Here is a 21,963-nt window from a genome sequence, read left to right on the forward strand (position 1 = left end):
TAAATAGATAAATAGATAAATAGATAAATAGATAAATAGATAGATAGATAGATAGATAGATAGATAGATAGATAGATAGATAGATAGATAGATAGATAGATAGATAGACAGATAGATAAGTAGATAGATCGCTACAGACATAGACGGATTTTTGGTGAAATATCTTCGATTTCTTATTTTTAGCAAGTCATCTTTATCATATACATACTTACATTTTATCTATAATACTTACATTTTATCTATACATACTTACTTCAAAAACACCTTTATTCGCATTTAAAGTTTTTAAAAGTACAACTAACACCTCTGCAACAAATTCTCCACATTCATAAAATTAACTTAAGTTAAAATTTTATAACTATTCTCTATGACTTTTTGTTACAAATATACACTAAAAATACATTTTTAATATGGTTATTTACTCTATTACTAAATAATACATTAGTCAAAAGCCATGTAAAAACCCATTTCGAGATTTTCAGGCTTAACTAGTAAAAAACAAGAAATTTCAATTGTTAACTATAGCTGGAAAAAATCTCAACGAAATTAAATTTTTAAAAACATTTCTAAGCAATCAAATGAAATATTTAAACATAACACTGTGTTGGCAAGACATTCCAGAATATTTGGATTGTATAATAGTTTCTATCACAGAGAAACACACATGACCAACCGAACTTATGACAGCCCCTTAGTTTATATGGGATAGATGCATAAATGAGTGTTCATATTTATGTATTGTATCATTGTAGTAGTTGTAGCAGTTATTTGGACCATAAAGTATGATATAAAATGTTTATGTTATGGCTTGTAAATGTAATGAATACATTTATGTTTTCAAGTTAAACATACTGTTACCCAAACAGCTAGAGAATCCTTAAACAAACACATTTATATTTCACATATTACATGCATAAATTCCTTGTTTTCTACATTATTATAACGTATATTACTCTCTACTTTGTATGTTGGTTGCTTGGATGCTCCCAAGAAAAAAAACCTTTATTTCCCTCAGACCAGCCTGAACTGCTGCAATGTAATGTTTAAATATTTATTAATATTTGTAAATTTTATTTGCTTTAGGGGTTTTTGGTTCATATTTATTTCTTTTTTTCCTGGGTTTAAAATGAGAGGCACAACAACACAATTGTATAAGTTTGCTAGTGGTCCAGGTTTGTATGGTCAGTTTTTTATATAAACAGGAAACGGATATAAAATATAATGTAATTACATAAACTCTACTGAATGAATATATGGTTTCTGTTTCGAATTCCTTTTTTTTTTTTTTTGCTTTTACTACAAATTTGCTCTGTTCAAATTGAGAGTTGTGTAAATGTGTTCTTTTTTCCGAATAACTTCGGGGAGTCTAGTTCAACTATATGTCCATTATAAAAACCAATTTTTCATTAAATAAATGACTATTGAAAATTGTTATGACATTTCGTATGAAAATTAAATGGGGATTTAGAGCAGTCAAATAAGAAATAATGTAAATAGAAATTCTTAAAAATAATTTGAATTTATGTAGCATAGTTTTGGGAGGAGAGGAAGGATTTTTATATATAGAATGTATAATGATATTTTATTTTGAAAATAAATATTTAACACTATATTAAGTTTTAATGGGAAATATTTTACTAAATATTTTAGGAAATAAATATGTATTTGTTAGAAAATGTGGCATACTTTTGGGGTTAAATATTAAAAATTAAAAATTTTTGCAAAACCTTAGTGATTAATAAAATCAGTAACACGACTATAGACTATAGGTTAGACTATAGACTAGACTATAGACTATACCATAGTCTAGACTATTGATTAAACTATTGGATAGACTATAAACTATACTAGACTATAGACTAAATTATAGACTAGACTATAGACTAGGCTATAAACTAAATTGTAGACTAGACTATAGATTTGACTATAGCATAGAATATAAAGTAGACAATAGACTATACCATAAACTGGACTGGAGACTGTAGATTTGACTATAGGCTAGACTGTAGACTAATCCACATAATAGATGAGACAATAGACTAGATTATAGACTAGACTATAGACTAGACTATATACTAGACTAGACTATAGACTAGACTATAGACTATACTATAGACTAGACTATAGACTAGACTAAAGACTAGATTATGGACTAGACTAAAGACTAGACTATAGACTAGCCTATAGACTAGACTACAGACTAGACTATAGACTAGACTATATACTCTTCTATAGACTAGACTATAAGCTAGACTATAAACTAGACTATAGACTAGACTATAGACTAGACTATAGACTAGACTACAGACTAAACTATAGAGCAGACTATAGACTAGACTGTAGATTAGACTATAGACTAGACTACAGATTTGACAATAGACTAGACTAGAGACTAGACTATAAACTAGACTAGACCATAGAATAAATTATAGACTGCATTATAGATTAGACTATGGACTAAACTATAGACTAGATTATAGACTAGACTATAGACTAGACTGTAGACTAGACTATAGACAAGACTATACTATAGACTAGACTATAAACTAGACTAGACTATAGACTGGACTATTCACTAGAATATAGACAGGACTGTAGACTACATTATATACTAGACTATAGGCTAGGCTATAGACTAGACGGTATATAGACTATATTATAGATTTTCTTCAGCAGTAATTATATCGATTTTAGTTAACTTACTAGTCAAAACTGTAACGTAAATAAATTGTGCATATTTTTAGGAATATGAATTTATTCAAAAATATTGCCTAATTTTTGGCTTAAGTATAAGATTATTTTGCACTCTTTGCAAAATCCTACAGTCATTAAATGTATTCTCTATATTAAAGCAAAGCCCACTATAGAATAACTTTATCTTGTTTATTTTCTTTTCTAACAATCACCTGTCATCCTTTTGAGTCCTTATTAATCAATGTTCATTTAAAGATAAAATTGTCAATGACTAACCACACACAATACGGCTTCAAAACTAATAAACTATGACAACGACATATTGAAGCAATAATTTATTTGACAAGACACACGACTAGGTTTTTTATGTTGTTGCTTAACAAATACAGAAAAATCACACAAATCAAACAGATAAAAAAAAGCAATAGATTTAATATAGAATAATAACGATACAACACGGATTGATACATAAGATGTAGTAAAGAAAAATAATTGTCACCACCTTCTATTTCACAACAAATTGCTAAGACCCGTCCTTCTGTGCATTTATACTCCATATGTTTGACTGACTGTCATTGTTCAAGCAATAAATTGAATGAAATCATCAGGAAAATCTCAACAGCAACAGCATCAATGAAAAAAGCAAGAATGAAATAATTTTTTTTTTTTTTGGAATAATACACGTACACATGCAGACCATATATATGCGTGTCTATCTACTGGTGGCCACAACGATCTAAACAATTTCAAAATAATAATACAATCAAATAAATCTTTCAAATAAAAAACTAAATTAAATCAAAACAAATGTCATCAACTAGACCAATTGTAAATCCTTCTAAAAAAATATTCTATAAATTTATGTATGAGTTTTTTGTATTTTATACAAAAAAAAATATCTTTTCAGAAAGAAACCTTAAAATCTGTTTCAGTTTTGTTATTTTTCAGTTAAAACTAAGAAAGCACGTACTTTAGCTTCTTTACTACAAAGTACTAGACGAGATTTAACAAAGTTTCTATTGCTGTTTCTTTGATTAGTTAAACAAAATGTATAAAAGTATATATAATGTAATGAAATGTAAAGAATTGAAGTTAAATGACCAGACCAGACGACAAAAGGACATTTTTTAAATTGAAAGAGGAGTGAGAGAGGTTGAACATCAAATTGAAAAGAACTCATAAGTATTTAAAAGTTCATAAAGAAAGGGGTTTTGCGTTTAAGTTATAAAATTGAAAGCATACTTTGAGGGGGTTTAACAATTGTAAGTAATTTTGGGTTAAGCTTATATGTAGGTTTAAGTAATTCTAAAGTTATAGATGTAATACTTTCTGCAGCATTTCATTAGATTAGAATTAGACTACAGACTAGACCTTTGAGTAAACTATAGACTAGACTATAACCTAAATTGTAGGTAGATTACAAACTGGACTATAGACTTGGAAGGTTGAAGGCTGACTGTAGACTAGACAATAAATAAATTGGCGATAGTCTTGACTATAAACCAGACTTTAGAATATACTATAAACTAGACTATGCTATAGACCAGACTATAGACTAGACTAGTCTATAGACTATAGACTAGACTATAGACTACACTATAGACTAGACTATAGACTAGACTATAGACTAGACTATAGACTAGACTATAGACTAGACTATAGACTAGACTATAGACTAGACTATAGTCTAGACTATAGACTAGACTATAGCCTAGACTATAGACTAGACTACAGACTAGACTATAGACTAGACTATAGACTAGACTATACACTAGACTATAAGCTGGACTATATACTAAACTATAGATTAGACTATAAGCTGGACTATAGACTAGACTATAGACAAGACTATAGACTAGACTATAGACTAGACTATAAACTAGACTATATACTAGGAGACTATAGACTAAACTATAGCCTAGACTAGACTATAGTCTAGACTGTAGACTAGATTATAGTCTAAACTTAGACTAGACTGTAGCCTAGACTATAGACTGTACTATAGACTTAAGTATAGCCAAGACTATAGACTGGACTATAGACTTGAATATAGACTAGACTATAATTTCCGTTAAAAATTTTACAATAAATTTGAAATTTAAAAACTAGCTATTTTTCTTCAAATATTGACAGTTCTGTACCATTCTTTATTTTTTTTCAATCAAATTAGTAACCTTATGTCACTATTCAATAAAAAAAACCAATATTAATTTACAAACTTTTAAGACAAAATCTTTGTTAAGTTGAAATAACACCTGGTGACTAAAACAATTCAAATATTTTTTTATACAGGTTCGTTCTTTCTTTCCAACTTTTCTCCTCTCTCAAGCCATTAAATTCTTATTAAGCTTAATGATGTTTCACACTAATATTATGTTTTGCATTTCTAAGAACACTACAAATTAATAACCAACGCTTAATGAAAGAGAGAGAGAGAGAGCGATAGAGAGTAAAAAGGACCAAGAAAGAAAACTTTCATATAATCCTTAATGATACTTAAACATACTTCGATGTATATGTACAGCAACAAAATGTTAAAAGCAACAGTGTGAAACAAAAAATATTTTCTATTAATGAAAAGGTGTGTCACAATATCAATTGACATGTAACAGCAACTGAGCAACTAACGACCCACCTTTGAAGTCTGGTCCTTACTTAAAATATTGTTGCTTCAACTAATGATAAAAATAACAATAATTGACAAACAATAAAAAAGCAAAAGATACACTCAAAAATACTTATAATAAATTAAAGTTTATGGCAATTTAAGTAATTTTTATAAATGCAGAAATTTTAAGGAAATATATTTAATGTGACTGAAAAATTACTTTTAAGAAAAAACTGGTACTAATTTTAAAATCATTAGCCTAGTTTTTCCCTAAAACAATATTCTTTCTCTAAGTGTATTTACGGGAAATTAAATAGAGTATGGTGTTGTGGAGAATAGTATGTAAAATAAAACGCAGCGCATATTGTTTAAGTTTCCTTTAAGTAATTTGAGATCATAGAAAACACAAACACACACACTCAGACTTATACAAGAAATAAATACTCCGGATATAAAAAAATATATCCGAAGCAACAAAGCTTTTATTAATATTACAAAAACACATAAAAAAAACTTACTCAAAATAAGTAAGAAATTCTAGATAAAACAAGCATTTCATTTTAATTAAAAATAACAATCTTTTAACAAACAGGTCTTTTACACAAACCCCAACTATTATTTAAAAAAAACATATTTTTTTCAAATTTAATTATAAACATTTCAATGCTAAAAGGAAGTAAACTTTTGAGCTTACTACAACTACAGCCACTACTATGATCCTTAATGTAATGGCGTCTAACTAACTATCCTTTTTGGGTTCAAGAAAGCAAACATGTAAAACATTTCAATTTAAGGAATAGCTGAAACAGCACAGACATTAAAGCAGACAGAAGGACTCAAACAAGCAATATACAGGAATAGTTAACTGGACAATATTATACTTTATAATATGGACACACTTTGTCTAAAGTCGACACAATGTTTGCATGAGTATTAAAAGCTTAAAGGAAATTTGCTGACTTAGTTGTAAAATTGTATTAAATTTGTAAAAAAAAAATACAAGTAAAATATAATGAAGAAAGTATTTATTTTAATTTAAAAGTACTTAAACAAAGGTATATGGAATATTCAACTGTATTACACAATGGGATTAAAGGATTTGTAAGTAGTAGAAATTATTGTAAGAGTTTAAAGGGGGTTTGTTTTATATAACTCTAAATAAAAGTAAAATAATCTAGCTTAGTTCTAGTTCAGCTCTAGTTCAGTTCTATTTCAGTTCTAGTATAGTTCTAGTTCAATTCTAGTTCAGTTCTATTTCAGTTCTAGTTCAGTTCTAGTTCAGTTCTAGTTCAGTTCTAGTTCAGTTCTAGTTCAGTTCTAGTTCAGTTCTAGTTCAGTTCTAGTTCAGTTCTAGTTCAGTTCTAGTTCAGTTCTAGTTCAGTTCTAGTTTAGTTCAGATCTAGTTTAGTTCAGATCTAGTTCAGTTCTAGTTCAGTTCTAGTTCAGTTCTAGTCCAGTTCTAGTTCAGTTCTAGTTCAGTTCTAGTTCAGTTCTAGTTCAGTTCTAGTTCAGTTCTAGTTCAATTCTAGTTCAGTTCTAGTTCAGTTCTAGTTCAGTTCTAGTTCAGTTCTACTTCAGTTCTAGTTCAGTTCTAGTTCAGTTCTAGTTCTAGTTCAGTTCTAGTTCAGTTCTAGTTCAGTTCTAGTTCAGTTCTAGTTCAGTTCTAGTTCAGTTTTAGTTCTAGTTCAGTTCTAGTTCAGTTCTAGTTCAATTCTAGGTCAGTTCTAGTTCAGTTCTAGTTCAGTTCTAGTTCAGTTCTAGTTCAGTTCTAGTTCAGTTCTAGTTCAGTTCTAGTTCAGTTCTAGTTCAGTTCTAGTTCAGTTCTAGTTCAGTTCTAGTTCAGTTCTAGTTCAGTTCTAGTTCAGTTCTAGTTCACTTATTTTAGACACTTCTTTCAATAGAAACAAGTCTCTTATCTGAGACACTATAACTACAGAAAAAGTCTTCTTTTCGAAATGTATTTCCAACTAAATTCATGTCTGCTACATAATTTCTTAATAAAGCTTTAATTAACATTTCATAAAAATCCCTCAAACGCCTCTCCTCCCTAACAACCGAAACTTTAAAATCCTGCAGCTGCATTTGAGGTCTGTTTCGAACATTATTGAAAAAATTAATTATTAAAAGCTAAATTACTTACTTACTACCTGTCAAATATTTTTTCTACTGCTCTTACTATACAAAAAGCAAACAACATTTGGCAAATATTCTAGAGAACAATTTTAAAATGGCTTAGTCATACACTTACATACTTAAAGGCTACAATCAAAGCCAGACATCATGGTTGGGTGGTCTTAAATATGGCAATGGTTTAGATGTTGAGAATGGTGATGATGATGATGATGACACAACATGGTACATTGGCCTTACTCGATTGATGTGTGCTTTATAACCAAATGGCCACTTATACTCGTAAAAGTTGACATCAATATTAAATTCATTATTTTAGCCAATAATTAATTGGGTCATCAGTAAAACAGCAGTAGCAGCAATAGGAAAACACTCAACCAAGGAAACCAGGCAGCTCAATCAAGAACACAAGCAGCAGCAGTAGCTAGCAAATGGTTGGTTTGAGTAGAACCAGTTGACCGACATAGTTGGCAAAAGATCTAAAGTGCTGGAAAAACATGGTAGTAGTTCTGTGTAGTTCATAACCAGGCTTTTGTTATTGTTACGGGGCTGTTGTGAGATGTTATACCTCTTTTATGAGTTTTTATATAAAATTTGCCGGTAACAGTAACAAAGGCTGTAAAAATCTGCTTATTAACACAAATTGATGTGCGATTAAGTGTTGTTGTGTGTGTGATTTTGTTTTAAATACAAATTACTAGTCCAACGAATGAATAAAATGGCAAATGTGGCAAAAAGTTAAAATTAGCAGGTGACAGTTTCCTTCTAGTAAAATTGTTTTAATTAATTAAAAGTGATAAATTTACATAGAAATATAACTTAATTATAGAAATTTTCTTAACAGGTTGCTAAAGTTAGAAAAAAACTCATTTCCTTAATTAGCTTGAAAGTAAAGTTAATAAAATTAGTTTTTCTTTTTTGTTTTCATTCGTTCTCTTCTAACCTTTGCTTCGTTTTCGCCAACAACAATAAATATTTTTCTAGTCACACATTTTGATCATAAATCATAAAATTTGTAAGCCAGAAAATACGTTTTTAAAAACAAACTTTTATGTTTTGACTCAATGAACAAAAACAGCGATGAAAAAATAACTCAAACTGAATTGTTTAGAACAAAATTTTCCTTATACTAATACAATAAAAGTCAAGCAAATATAAACAGTATAAATCAACGAAATAATCTTTAGCAGAGTTGAAGAAAAATGTAAAAAAATAAACAGCTTTATGGATTTATTTTTGGCTGTGCAAAAAGAAAATTTATTTGATAAAAAAGTTACGTTTTATAACATAAATCTGCTAGAAGAAACAAATAACTGTCACATAATTTCGAAGACTAAATGAAAAAGTTTAGTAAAGTTATTTTAAAGTAGAAACGTTTACAGTTTTAAAATTTATAAATCTAGATTTTCCAATTTAGATTAAGTTGTTGTATTTTGTAAAATATAAATTAATACAAATTTACGTTTGATTGTACGCTATATCAAGGTAATAAAATTATTAATTTATTAAAGCTTTTGTGATTTTTTCATTTAGAACGTCTCTTAAAAACTTAACACAACTTAAGAGAAACTTCTTAATTCAAACAGCTTAGGCTGTCTACTCTGTTTTTAAATAACAACTTTTAAAGATCAATTTTTTTAAGTTAAAAAAAATTCCAACAAAAAGCTTTTTAAAATATTATATAACATAAAAGCTTTCAAAAAAGCTTTTATAATCATTTCACAAATTGTTTTTTGAAAACTTTATACCAAAAGCTTTTAAAAACATTTCACTAAAAGGTTTTTGAAAACTTTATACAAAAAGCTGTTGAAAACTTTTTGAAACTTTTTAACCAAAAAGTTGTTGATACTTTTTTTAATAAAAATGCTTTTGATACATTTTTTACCAAAAAAGCTTTTTATGTTTTTTCTTAACAAAAAGCCTTTTTATTTTTTTTTAACAAAAAAGCTTTTTTATTTTTTTGAACAAAAAAAGCTTGATACTTTTTTAACAAAATATAAGAAAAAAGCTTTTTTTTAACAAAATATAAGAAAACTTTGATTTTTTTTGTAAAAATCTTCTTGAAAGAAAAGTTTGAAAACTTTATATAAAAAGCTCTTGAAAACCTTTTGTTACATTTTTTAACAAATAAGCTTATAATACTTTTTTTAATGAATAATATTTTAATAAGTTTTTCACAAAAAACTTTTTTTGTTAAAAAAAGTTTGAAAATTTGGTTTAAGGAAAAAATCTTTTTATCCTTTTTTAAAAAAACTTTTAACTACAAAAGAAGCTTTAAGTGCTTTCAACAGTTAATTTTTTATAAAGATAGTGCTAAAAAGCTTTGGAAATTTATTTAATAAATAAGCTCTTGATATTGATATATTTTTTAGGGTTTTTATCTTTTCAAAATTGTTGCAACAATTCTCTAAGGAACGTTAAAATTTTTTTCAGATAGAGAACTAAAAAGCTTTAAAAATAGGCTTTTAAGAAACTTTTTGCAGAAATGCGCTATTTAGAACTTAATTTTTACAAAACAGCTTTTTTTTAAATAACAAAATTATTGAGTTATTTCTGAAACTTTTGTTTTAAAATCTTTTGGCAACTTTTTTAAATAAACTTTGTTTACAAATCAATATCTTTTTAAAAACTGAAAAAGCTTTTATATTTTAACAAAAATGTTGATGAATATTTAAAAAAAAACTTCTAATATATTATAATAACAAATAAATTAAAACACTATTAAAACAAAATGTTTATAAAATAAAGTTAAAAAAATTAAAAGCTTTTTACATAAAAAAAAATATTTTAGAAAACTCCAAATATTTGTATTAAAATAATTTAATAAAACTCATATAATTGTCATATGCTGCACACTTTATTTAAATCAAATAATAATTCATACAGTCCGCACACATACGGATACTCATAACATCCGGTTAAAGCAATTTATGCTTTTAACCCAAAAACACAGAAAAAAAAATTAAATTCGAGTGCAGCAAAGAGTAGATATTTTAATAACTTTTGGTATGCTTTTATCATAATATTAACAAAACACATATAACCTCCTTTTTAGCCAATACAGAAAATAAAACCATAAATACAATAAGAAACCTCAAAAAAAACTACTATTTAAATAAATGTCACAATTTAACCAAAACAATTGAAAGAACAAAACTGGAATGATGGAAGTTAAACTGGGTTAAAATATGTACCACAACTACAACAGCAGCAGCAAAAAAAAAAAAAAAAAACAATTCCACAAAATATAAGAAAAAAAAGACATGCAAATTACTCTATACTACAACAACAATGATGACAGCAAAAATATTACAACAATAACAAAAACAAAACAAACTAAGAATACTCTGTAAATATAGAGCGACAGGAAATCCTGTCCTGTGAACAAATACAACAACTAAAAGAAAAATAAACGTAAAAAAGAAATTTGTAAAACAACAATGTTAAAAATGGTTACAAATATAAATTGTTGTTTTTGTACGAACGAAATTTAAAACCAACGGCTGAAGTTGTTTATCATGGAGCTGGATTTGCATAGACAATTTATTTTCGCTTGTTAGTATTTTTTAATACAAATGCGGACATAAAAGTCCCGTGTAAATAATGTTTATTTCTAATTTTTTTGCTATTTGTTTTTGGTATTTTTTATAGATACCCTACAGTTTTTATAGAAAAAGTTAGTATTGAGCTGATTAGTGTGCAAATATAATAATTTAACCACGGGGACGTATGATTAATATTAATTTGGTGGTTAAATAATTAATTGCATCACAGATATGAACTGAACTAGAACTGAACTAGAACTGAACTAGAACTGAACTAGAACTGAACTAGAACTGAACTAGAACTGAACTAGAACTGAACTAGAACTAAACTAGAACTGAACTAGAACTGAACTAGAACTGAACAAGAACTGAACTAGAACTGAACTAGAACTGAACTAGAACTGAACTAGAACTGAACTAGAACTGAACTAGAACTGAACTAGAACTGAACTAGAACTGAACTAGAACTGAACTAGAACTGAACTAGAACTGAACTAGAACTGAACTAGAACTGAACTAGAACTGAACTAGAACTGAACTAGAACTGAACTAGAACTGATCTAGAACTGAACTAGAACTGAACTAGAACTGTACTGGAATTTTCCTGGAATTTAACTAGACCTGTACCAGAACTCAACTAAAACTGAACTAGAACTAAACTGAAACTGATCTAGAACTGAACGAAAATTGAACCAGAACTCAACTGGTACTGAATGATTTAGAACTAAACTAACACTGAGCTAGAACTAAAATATTTAATAAAAACCGCGGCGAATTTGAATTTTCACGGCATTTTCTTAGAAAATTTTTGATTTATTCTTTCTTTGTGGCAATTTTTCAATCAGTCTACTTTTTTCTAACATCCGACCTTAGCCGACCATTTCTTCCTTAAAACTATGAAGTTTTTTGCTTTTTAGTTTCTCTATTCCATAAAATACCATTAACACAAGCATTAGAGGGTAAAATGGTATTTATAGCCAAATACACAAATTTTATTTATAAAATACAAAACAGGGATTTATATTCCAGTTTTTTTAACAATACTATAAAAAAATTTAAATATTTATTTGGTAAACGGTAAAATAAAATATAAAAAAAAACAAACCGTGATCCTTTGACAATTCAAGTACTTTATTGTACGTATTTTGCATTTTAGCTCCACTAGTTTGTAAATATTTTTTTGTTTCAGTTCAGTGCAGCCATTCACTCGAATTCTGTTTGTAACTGTAACTTGTTATTTACCCCCTTTTGAGTTTTCAACTTTCAATTTATCAGCTAATACCAGGCAAACGATGATGATTGCGATGATGTGTGTGTGTGTGTTTAGATGTGTATATGTAGAATGAAAAGCCATACAAGGAAAAAAAGAAACTTATATTGAGTATCAAAGGGATACCAACAGCAACAGAAAAAAACTTTTTTCTATTTTGTTTACTGTTAAAAAAAGTTAGTAGGATTCTCTCTTTGTTTGTGTGAATGTTTGTATTAGAGGGCAGGTTTATAGTCCGCCTTTTTTTGGAAAAACAACAAAATTTACATTTTTTTAGGATTTCCACAACAATTCCATTGCATAATTTTAGGTTTATTGACAAAGGACAATATTCATTTGTATATGTAGCATACACATTCAAACACTTGCTTACATATGCTGGCTTTAACTGAAATATATGTATGTGTGTGTGTGTTTAAGTGTGACTTGTTTCTTTTTTGTTTTGTCAAAGGGATATTTTTTTGTTATTGTATCCTTGTGTTCACTGTTGAAAGCTCTCTCATTTGTTTTTGTTTCTTACTTTTATATAACATTTAAGCCACTTACTTTGTTCGTATGAGCCACTACAGACAAAAGTACTTATGTAAATATTTATGTGTGTATGTGAAAGTATTTTCACTGTTGTTAAAATACATTTTATAAATTGTTAAATTTTTTTAATTTAAATCTAACACAAATGGATTATAATGTTTGTGGGGATATGAATGTTCATTTTATTTAAAGCACGAACAGCTGAACAAAAACTTAAGTAAAATTTAACTAAAACTCATCTAGAACTGAAATAGAACTGAACTAGAACTGAACTAGAACTGAACTAGAACTGAACTAGAACTAAACTAGAACTGAACTAGAACTGAACTAGAACTGAACTAGAACTGAACTAGAACTGAACTAGAACTGAACTAGAACTGAACTAGAACTGAACTAGAACTGAACTAGAACTGAACTAGAACTGAACTAGAACTAAACTAGAACTATACTAGAACTGAACTAGAACTGAACTAGAACTGAACTAGAACTGAACTAGAACTGAACTAGAACTATAACTAGAACTAGAACTGAACTAGAACTAGAACTGAACTAGAACTAGAACTAGAACTGAACTAGAACTGAACTAGAAAACTAGAACTGAACTAGAACTGAACTAGAACTGAACTACAACTGAACTAGAACTGAACTAGAACTGTACTAGAACTGAACTAGAGCTGAACTAGAGCTGAACTATACTGAACTAGAACTGAACTAGAACTGAACTAGAACTGAACTAGAACTGAACTAGAACTGAACTAGAACTGAACTAGAACTGAACTAGAACTGAACTAGAACTAAACTAGAACTAAACTAGAACTGAACTAGAACTGAACTAGAACTGAACTAGAACTGAACTAGAACTGAACTAGAACTGAACTAGAACTGAACTAGAACTGAACTAGAACTGAACTAGAGCTGAACTAAAACTGAACTAGAACTGAACTAGAACTGAACTAGAACTGAACTAGAACTGAACTAGAACTGAACTAGAACTGAACTAGAACTGAACTAGAACTGAACTAGAACTGAACTAGAACTGAACTAGAACTGAACTAGAACTGAACTAGAACTGAACTAGAACTGAACTAGAACTGAACTAGAACTGAACTAGAACTGAACTAGAACTGAACTAGAACTGAACTAGAACTGAACTAGAACTGAACTAGAACTGAACTAGAACTGAACTAGAACTGAACTAGAACTGAACTGAACTAGAACTGAACTAGAACTGAACTAGAACTGAACTAGAACTGAACTAGAACTGAACTAGAACTGAACTAGAACTGAACTAGAACTGAACTAGAACTGAACTAGAACTGAACTAGAACTGAACTAGAACTAAAACTAGAACTATACTAGAACTGAACTAGAACTGAACTAGAACTGAACTAGAACTGAACTAGAACTGAACTAGAACTATAACTAGAACTAGAACTGAACTAGAACTAGAACTGAACTAGAACTAGAACTAGAACTGAACTAGAACTGAACTAGAACTGAACTAGAACTGAACTAGAACTGAACTAGAACTGAACTAGAACTGAACTAGAACTGAACTAGAACTGAACTAGAACTGAACTAGAACTGAACTAAAACTGAACTAGAACTGAACTAGAACTGAACTAGAACTGAACTAGAACTGAACTAGAACTGAACTAGAACTGAACTAGAACTAGAACTGAACTAGAACTGAACTAGAACTGAACTAGAACTGAACTAGAACTGAACTAGAACTGAACTAGAACTGAACTAGAACTGAACTAGAACTGAACTAGAACTGAACTAGAACTGAACTAGAACTGAACTAGAACTAAACTAGAGCTGAACTAGAACTGTAGAAGAACTGAACTAGAACTAAAATAAAATTAAACTGTACTGAACTAGAACTGAACTGAAGTAGAAGCTGATCTAAAACTGCACTAAAACTAGTATTTGTTCAAAGATTCATGTTGAAGACTCGGTGACGTATAATTAATATTAATTTAGATGTTATAAACGAAATTTCATTACAACATTCTAACTAACAAAGTGAGAAAATTGATTTGTATTGTAAATAAAAACCAATACTTATAGCTATAAAAAATCTTATTATAATGTTAACATTTTAAAGTATTCACATACAAAATTAAATTCTACAAAGTTTTATTCATCCATTTTTTTTAATTTTTTGGCAAACAATGAAATTTTATGTTAACAATTTGCTAAAGTCTAGTAAGTAGCTAACAAACTGTTAAATTCCTGAGCCAATAAAAATGAATTTACATCAGCTTACAATAGATTTTATCAATTGCTTGATTTGCTTCACAAACCCACCCCCACTTTAAATCGGCTTCATTATTTTATAAAATAGACCCCTTTCGATAAAAAGAAACCCCTCAAACGTTTGATTTCAAATAAATTTAAAACAGTTTTCTTTAAATTTAATTTCATCCAATAAGTGGTTGTCACTCAATTTAAAATTTTATGGATGTAACAACCAGTGAACAAGAATAATCCTTAGTAACCCTTTTTTGCCATTTGTAGTCATTCATACACATGACATACATGATAGAAATTTTAGCTATAATAGCTTTGATATGTACATGCGAGTATGTAAAATAACTGTTTTAGTTATATTTGACTAGAGTGTTTGAATGATATCTAATGCCTGTAGTAACAAACATGTATCAAATATATAAAAGCTGCTATTAGATGGGGATCACAATAAAAGGACATAAAATTGAATTTTGTGGTAGGTGGTGTTTTTGGTATGCGTACGTGCCTTTAAGCTTAACTAAACCACAAAAGCCACTTCTAAAACTTGCTCTCACATGAATTACAAATGTTTTTAGACAAATATAAATTTTATTCAAAAATGTTTTTAACATAAAATTAATATTAAAACTGTTTTATTTTTTTTTTCTTTATCCTTATAGCAATATCCCGAGAAGATAATGATGATACACACCATCATCACCACCATCATCATCATCACCATCGAGGTGGTCATAGTCACAATCACGGTAATAAAGTTCCCTATAATGGTTACAATTCCGAAGAGTATTTGGATAGACTGGAACCAAATGGTAATATACCAACAGATAAAACAAATTGCAGATATGGAGGTGAGTTTTTTTTAAGTTTTGTTCTCTTTTTGGGTTTAATTATAAGAAAACTTTAACAGTAACACGTTTTTTATTATTTATTAAGTTTCTAATTTTGTTTTGCAAATATGTTTGGGCGTAATTAACAATTTATTATAATCAGTATTAATCTCTCTTGTGTAATACTTAAATAATTTTGTTCTAGTGTATAAATATAAAAGTGAAATTATAAATAAAGATATATTACAAGGTATGTAAGGGATTTTTTGTATTGCTAAAGACTGTACCCAGCAATGTTTGTTACTCTAGGTAATTTTTAGTTTTTAAATAATAACTTTAATATCTTAACTTTCATTTGTTAAAAGTACCAAAGTATTTCCATTAATGGGCTTTTTGTTACAAAAGTATATCATCAATAACCTCTTAATTAATATTAATCATACGTCATAGTGTTCCAAATTTGAAAATTTTTTAAATTCTATTTTTCTTTAAATAAAATAGTAGGAATTTATTGTATATTCCATTTGTGGCTAACAGCAGCAAATGGTTATAATAAATATATTCATATTGATATTTTCTTTTCACCAACAAAGAGTCCGTCTGTAGCTTAGTTATTTTGTTGTTTAGATAGCTTAATATCTTAGCTTCCGTTTGTTAAAAGAACTAGTTTATTCTCATTAACGGTTTTTAAGTTATAAAGGAATTTCTCCAATAACCTTCTAATTAATATCAATCATGCTTCACAGTGTTCCAAATTCGAAAGTTTTTAAAATAGCGGGAATTAATTTAAAAATGTTATAATAAAGAGCTGTTATTTCCAACAAAAAGGGGTCTATTCATATTGATCTTTTCTTTTCACCAAAAAACAGTCCGTCTGTTAGTTATTTTGTTATTTTAGATAGCTTAATATCTTAGCTTCCGTTTGTTAAAAGAACCAGTTTATTCTCCTTAACGGTTTTTATGTTATAAAAGAATTTCTCCAATAACCTTTTAATTAATATCAATCATACGTCACAGTGTTCCAAATTCGAAATTTTTTAAAATTCTATATTTCTTTAGATAAAATAGCGGTAGTTAATTTAATAATCTATTAAGTGCTAACGACTACAAAATATTATAATAAAGACCTGTTATTTACAACAAAAAAGAGTCCGTTTGTAGCTTAGTTTGTTGATGCTTGAAATATCTTTAATGCTTTAGTTTTCAATTGTTTAAAGAACCAGTTAATTCCCATTAATGGGGTTTCTGTTATTAATGAATTTCTCCAGTAACCTTTCAATTAATATCAATCATACGTCACAATGTTCCAATTTTTGAAATTTTTTAAAATTCTATATTTTTTTTTTAATAAAATCGCCTGAATAAATATAATAGTCTATTAAGGGCTAACGACAGAAAAATTTTTTTATAAAGATATTAATATTGATCTGTTATATCCACCAAAAATAAGTCCATCTGTTGCAATCATTGCAAATCATGCTATTTTCCTATTTTTAACGTAAAAGTCTAAGAATTAGTTTAATATTTTGTAAACAAAATAAAAATTAACCTTTTTATTTGTAAATTATACTTTATTGAAAAAATACTTTTATTGAGAAAAGAATTTCTCCATTAACCTTTCAATTAATAACAATCATACGTCACAGTGTTCCAAATTTTGAACATTTTTAAAATTCTATATTTTTTATATTAAATAACAGATATTTATTTGATAATCTATTAAGGACTAACGACAGCAAAATTTCATAATAAAGATATTCACATTGAGCTGTTAAATCCACCAAAATTAAGTCCGTCTGTAGCAATCATTGCAAATCATGATATTTTCCTCTTTTTACCATTAATGTCTACAAATAACACTCATATTCTTAAATTAAAACTTTTTTATTAATAAATTATATTTTATTAAAACAACATTAGTATTTTTAAGCTTAATTTTTTTCAAACACATGTTCCCACTATACAATTGCTAAACCTCAATGGAAATATAAAGCCCTTAATTATTTTCCATAACATACTTTAAGTGAATGTGCTCTCCCCTAACACACACACACAAACACACATTGTCATTTTGTCTGTATTTTTATTTTAACCGAAACTAATTAGTATTTCCGCCCTCTTTTCTAAATAAAACTACCACTAAAATGTATCTAGAAAAAAAAACATCATCATATTCATACATTAATTTTGCGTTTATAGAAAGTGGATACTTATATGTGCACAATTTCAGGCGTTTGAACAGACATTTAGAGATATTCATAAATTTGTACATAAATAATAAAAATATGGTTGTTTTTTTTTTACATATATTTTACGAAATATTGAGAACATATTTCCTTCCTTCCCTTTTTATTGTTGTGTGTTCTGTATATTGCGTTTTGGTTGGTTATAATTGTCTTTAACATATGTAACTGACAATGTTATACATTATTTTCTACACATGTACAAATTATAATATTAATAATAATTGTCATAGTAGGGCAATAGGAAATATTTTAACATTTCCTAAAAGGCCAATCATATTGGGATGTAAATCATCTTAAAATTTTATAAAATGGTTATAGAAATAGTCAAAATCAGAAGTACCATTTCTTCTATGTTTACTTGACACCGAACTATACTCTATACTCTCGTAAAGTCAATGCAAAAATTTTGCTCTTTGTATTATAAGAAATTAGTTATAAATAGCTTTCGTACTACTGGAAGTTTACTGCATTGCCATCTTTTTACTAAGCCCCCGACTAGTCTGTAGTAATGAGAAAATTTTTCTTCTTTAAATAGTGCTTTACAAATTTCCTACTGGGCATTTTTGTATATAGCCGCCAACAAACTATAAAATGTTTATTTTCAATGTGTCTGTGTATATTTTATCGTCTTATGATTGCGTATATTAAGCGAGAGTCTGTGGATACCCTTAGGAAATGAAATATTGTTAAAATCCTTATATCACATTTACACAAACACAACATACATTAATGTGTGCATATGTATGTTCTGCCTTCAATTCAATTTATTGAATAGTTGCGGTTGTGTTGCTATAACTCTCCTCCAGTCACAACAAATGTCACAGTTATACTCTACACAACAGTAATGTCAGCAAATTGATTTTGCTACAGGGTTTAAGCCACGTTGTTTTACTTAATAAATAAATCTGGAGATTTATATACCCATCTTAATCATTGCTGATCATTGATCTGGTATCAGTAGTACTATCAAACAAGGGGACAAGCAAACAAGGTTATGCGATCTCTTGATTTCGAAATGTAACCGCATGGTAAAGACCAGGGAAATATGCTGCAGATATTCTTACGAGCTACAAAACAACTTCAGTTCCTGTCAGTGCAACAATATGAAACAAGCCCCCCCTTGGCATGTTTCCATGATGAGTATGACATCATGGTGTATGCCAATCCCGCAGTATAGAGGTGCTATAACTGTTGTTTACAATTCAATCTTTGGATTGACCTTAGATGAATTTAAAAGAGGTCTAACCATAGCACCACATAATCAAGTACTACGGGTGGCCAGTTAGTTGAGGTTCCTTTGGGATCCACGTAGTGGCTGTGTTTTAAACCCAAATCGCTGAAAGAAGACTGATACATGGTGAAGAAGAACCGATTGTCATGGGAATGTTGCTGTTATCGTTCCTAGATGGTCTATGTGACCACTGAAATAAAGACTTGTCAATTAATATGGTCCGAATTTCGGATTACCGGGTGCTGTTGCCGCAACAACAGAGCCATAGTAGTATAATTTACTCACCCAGTGGTTGTGAAAGTACCACCGTGACATAGGGCCACACGACAGGTACTCACGTAAAGCATTTCGACTTCATTCTCTCTAAGGCGAGGCAATTGCATGCTTAATGTTAACAGAATCATATGCATTTTGCTCAAATTCTCTTATTTTACATAAATGGATTTTTTTTCAAAGAATGTTGTGGACCCTTTGTCATTTTTCATTTCATGTATGAAGTAAAGCATATCCCAGAGAGAGAAAGAGATGAGAGCGTTTTAAATCGACTGAAACAATAGACGGACCTTTTGTCATTTTCCTGACATTATATGGATTCCGATCCAGCCAGAGAGTTGTAAATATTTAAAGGCCATGAATGAATTTACTTCATACAACCTTAAATAGCCTGATGATCAGAGAAGTGCATCTTTTCCCAAAAAGAGAGCGTTTTCCACATCGATTTAATCAAATATTGATCGGACAGGGCGAGGTCTGGATTACAAGGCGGGAGAGGCAAAAAACCTGTCTCATGTAAGGCGACGTATTCAATGAATCATGTGCCTCAATGAAATCATTTTCGTTACAAGAATGGTCTGGCCAGATTTCTACTGTTCATAGAATATAGCACCCTTTCGGTTCCATCAAATACTGTGTCATTGATATTTGACTTTGGTATTAATTCAGCTGATTGGCCTAGCTAATCATAGGATCTCTAGTGATTAATGTGGATCAATTTTCATTGCCATTGGTTCAAAAATTTTCTTACTTTAGTAGAAAGTTAGTAGTTAGAGTTCCAGTCTGGTAGACCGGAGGTGGTCGGTTCGATTCCCACCTGAGGCACTGATTAAAGAGCTCACAACAGGCCCGATAGAGGCCTAGGTGTATTTCTTCGGATTTGATGTACTAACTAACTAACTAACTACTTCTACTCTTGATGTCTATTCGGTCGGTTGAACGGGCTTTACATCCTGTACAAGATTAAGTTTCTTTTGGAATGGAATGGAATCCTTCTGCTCGAAAACTTCTGATTCGATAATTACTAATGGTATTGAGTTTCACAGAGTAGTACCTTACACTTATGGTCTCCAAGATTTTTTGTCTTCCCTGGTGGTATTTAACTTCCGTGTTAAAAAAAACCTCTAATCATTTCTCATTCGTTGAATCCTTCTCTTTAAAGTAGCGAAATGCATTGAGCTCTCTTGTATTCTTTCTTTCGCGCATACCTATGTATGTACACACATGTATAACAAACAAAACCATTTAGAGAGCAATTTTTTTACTCATTGCGTTTCACTGCTTTAAAGAAAGCTTTTCTTTAATTTCCTCCTTAAAAAAGAGAAGTGTAACTAAAATTCGTCTTTACCCTGAGTATATCCAATATTCCTTTTATTTTTCAACATAAATCAATTTGTTTTTCAATGTTTTAAAAAAAATTTACACTGAAACCTAAAAAAGAAGAAAAAATACTTCCTTCTTATTTGCAGCTACAAGCGGGTGTCTTCAATAGCAATTTATCACAGCTTTTAAGTTTTTATGGGTCATTAATTATATTTGTTGTTTTCTTTTATCTCTCTCACTTCTTCTTCTATTCTCACGCTTCTTATATGTATAATTTTTATACATAAAAAGTTGTATTTTTTCAAAAATCTTGGCAGTAGTTTTCAAATTATTTTTAAAAGAAGCAACAAAAATTTCAGTGCTTCATAAATAAGTTTAAGACTTTTTAATTATTTTTATGGAAGAAAGAGCAAAAAAAGATACAAAACATTAGATAGAATATACTAACAAACATACTCAATTGTTAGGAGCTTGGGAACTACATTAATGTGAAAGCTTTTAAATTAATCAAACTTTAAAAGTTTGTTAAATTACAAAGTTTTAAGTAAGAGAGTTAAAGAGACACATGATTTTGATAGTAAATTTCATACATAACTTTGCTTGTCAATTACAAGTTGTCAACTTGAGATTTTGTTTAAAAAAAAAGCTTAAAGCTTACGCAAATTTAAAGTTTTAAAATTATGCAAAATTTTCTTTAACAAACTTTATTTGTTACTTTTTTAATAGGCTTATTTATATAAATATATCCTTAAATCTTTTTTCTGTTTGCCTTTAGAGGGCTTTTTCAAGTAAACTTCTTTAAAGTGTATGAGTGTGTATGTTTGCGTGTACTCAGGCAAATCCTTGACACACATACAGCTAAAGGGAAAAAAATCCAATAACAAACCGTACATGAGGCTGCATTTTTGTGGAGTTAAATTAAATTCTTTTCTGTGTGGTAAAGAAAAACAAAATGTTTTATTGTCTCAAGTGAAAATTAAGTATAGAGTGTAAAGGGTCATCGTCATGTGTATGTAAAAAGGATTTAAA

The 21,963-nt window shown here is 29.0% G+C and overlaps 1 protein-coding gene across 3 annotated transcripts in view; it reads left to right on the forward strand.

Annotated features, from left to right (window-relative positions):
* Window positions 1–21,963, forward strand: part of LOC111686924 (cyclin-dependent kinase 14) — a 273,114-nt gene that overhangs the window by 187,002 nt on the left and 64,149 nt on the right. For all 3 annotated transcript variants that reach the window (XM_046950947.1, XM_046950949.1, XM_046950950.1), the window contains exon 3: window positions 15,694–15,882. In XM_046950947.1, coding sequence (XP_046806903.1) covers window positions 15,694–15,882 — 189 coding nt within the window. The remainder of the gene's footprint in view (window positions 1–15,693; window positions 15,883–21,963) is intronic.

Source organism: Lucilia cuprina, chromosome 5 (genome assembly GCF_022045245.1).
Source record: "Lucilia cuprina isolate Lc7/37 chromosome 5, ASM2204524v1, whole genome shotgun sequence".
Classification (NCBI taxonomy): Eukaryota; Metazoa; Arthropoda; class Insecta; order Diptera; family Calliphoridae; genus Lucilia; species Lucilia cuprina.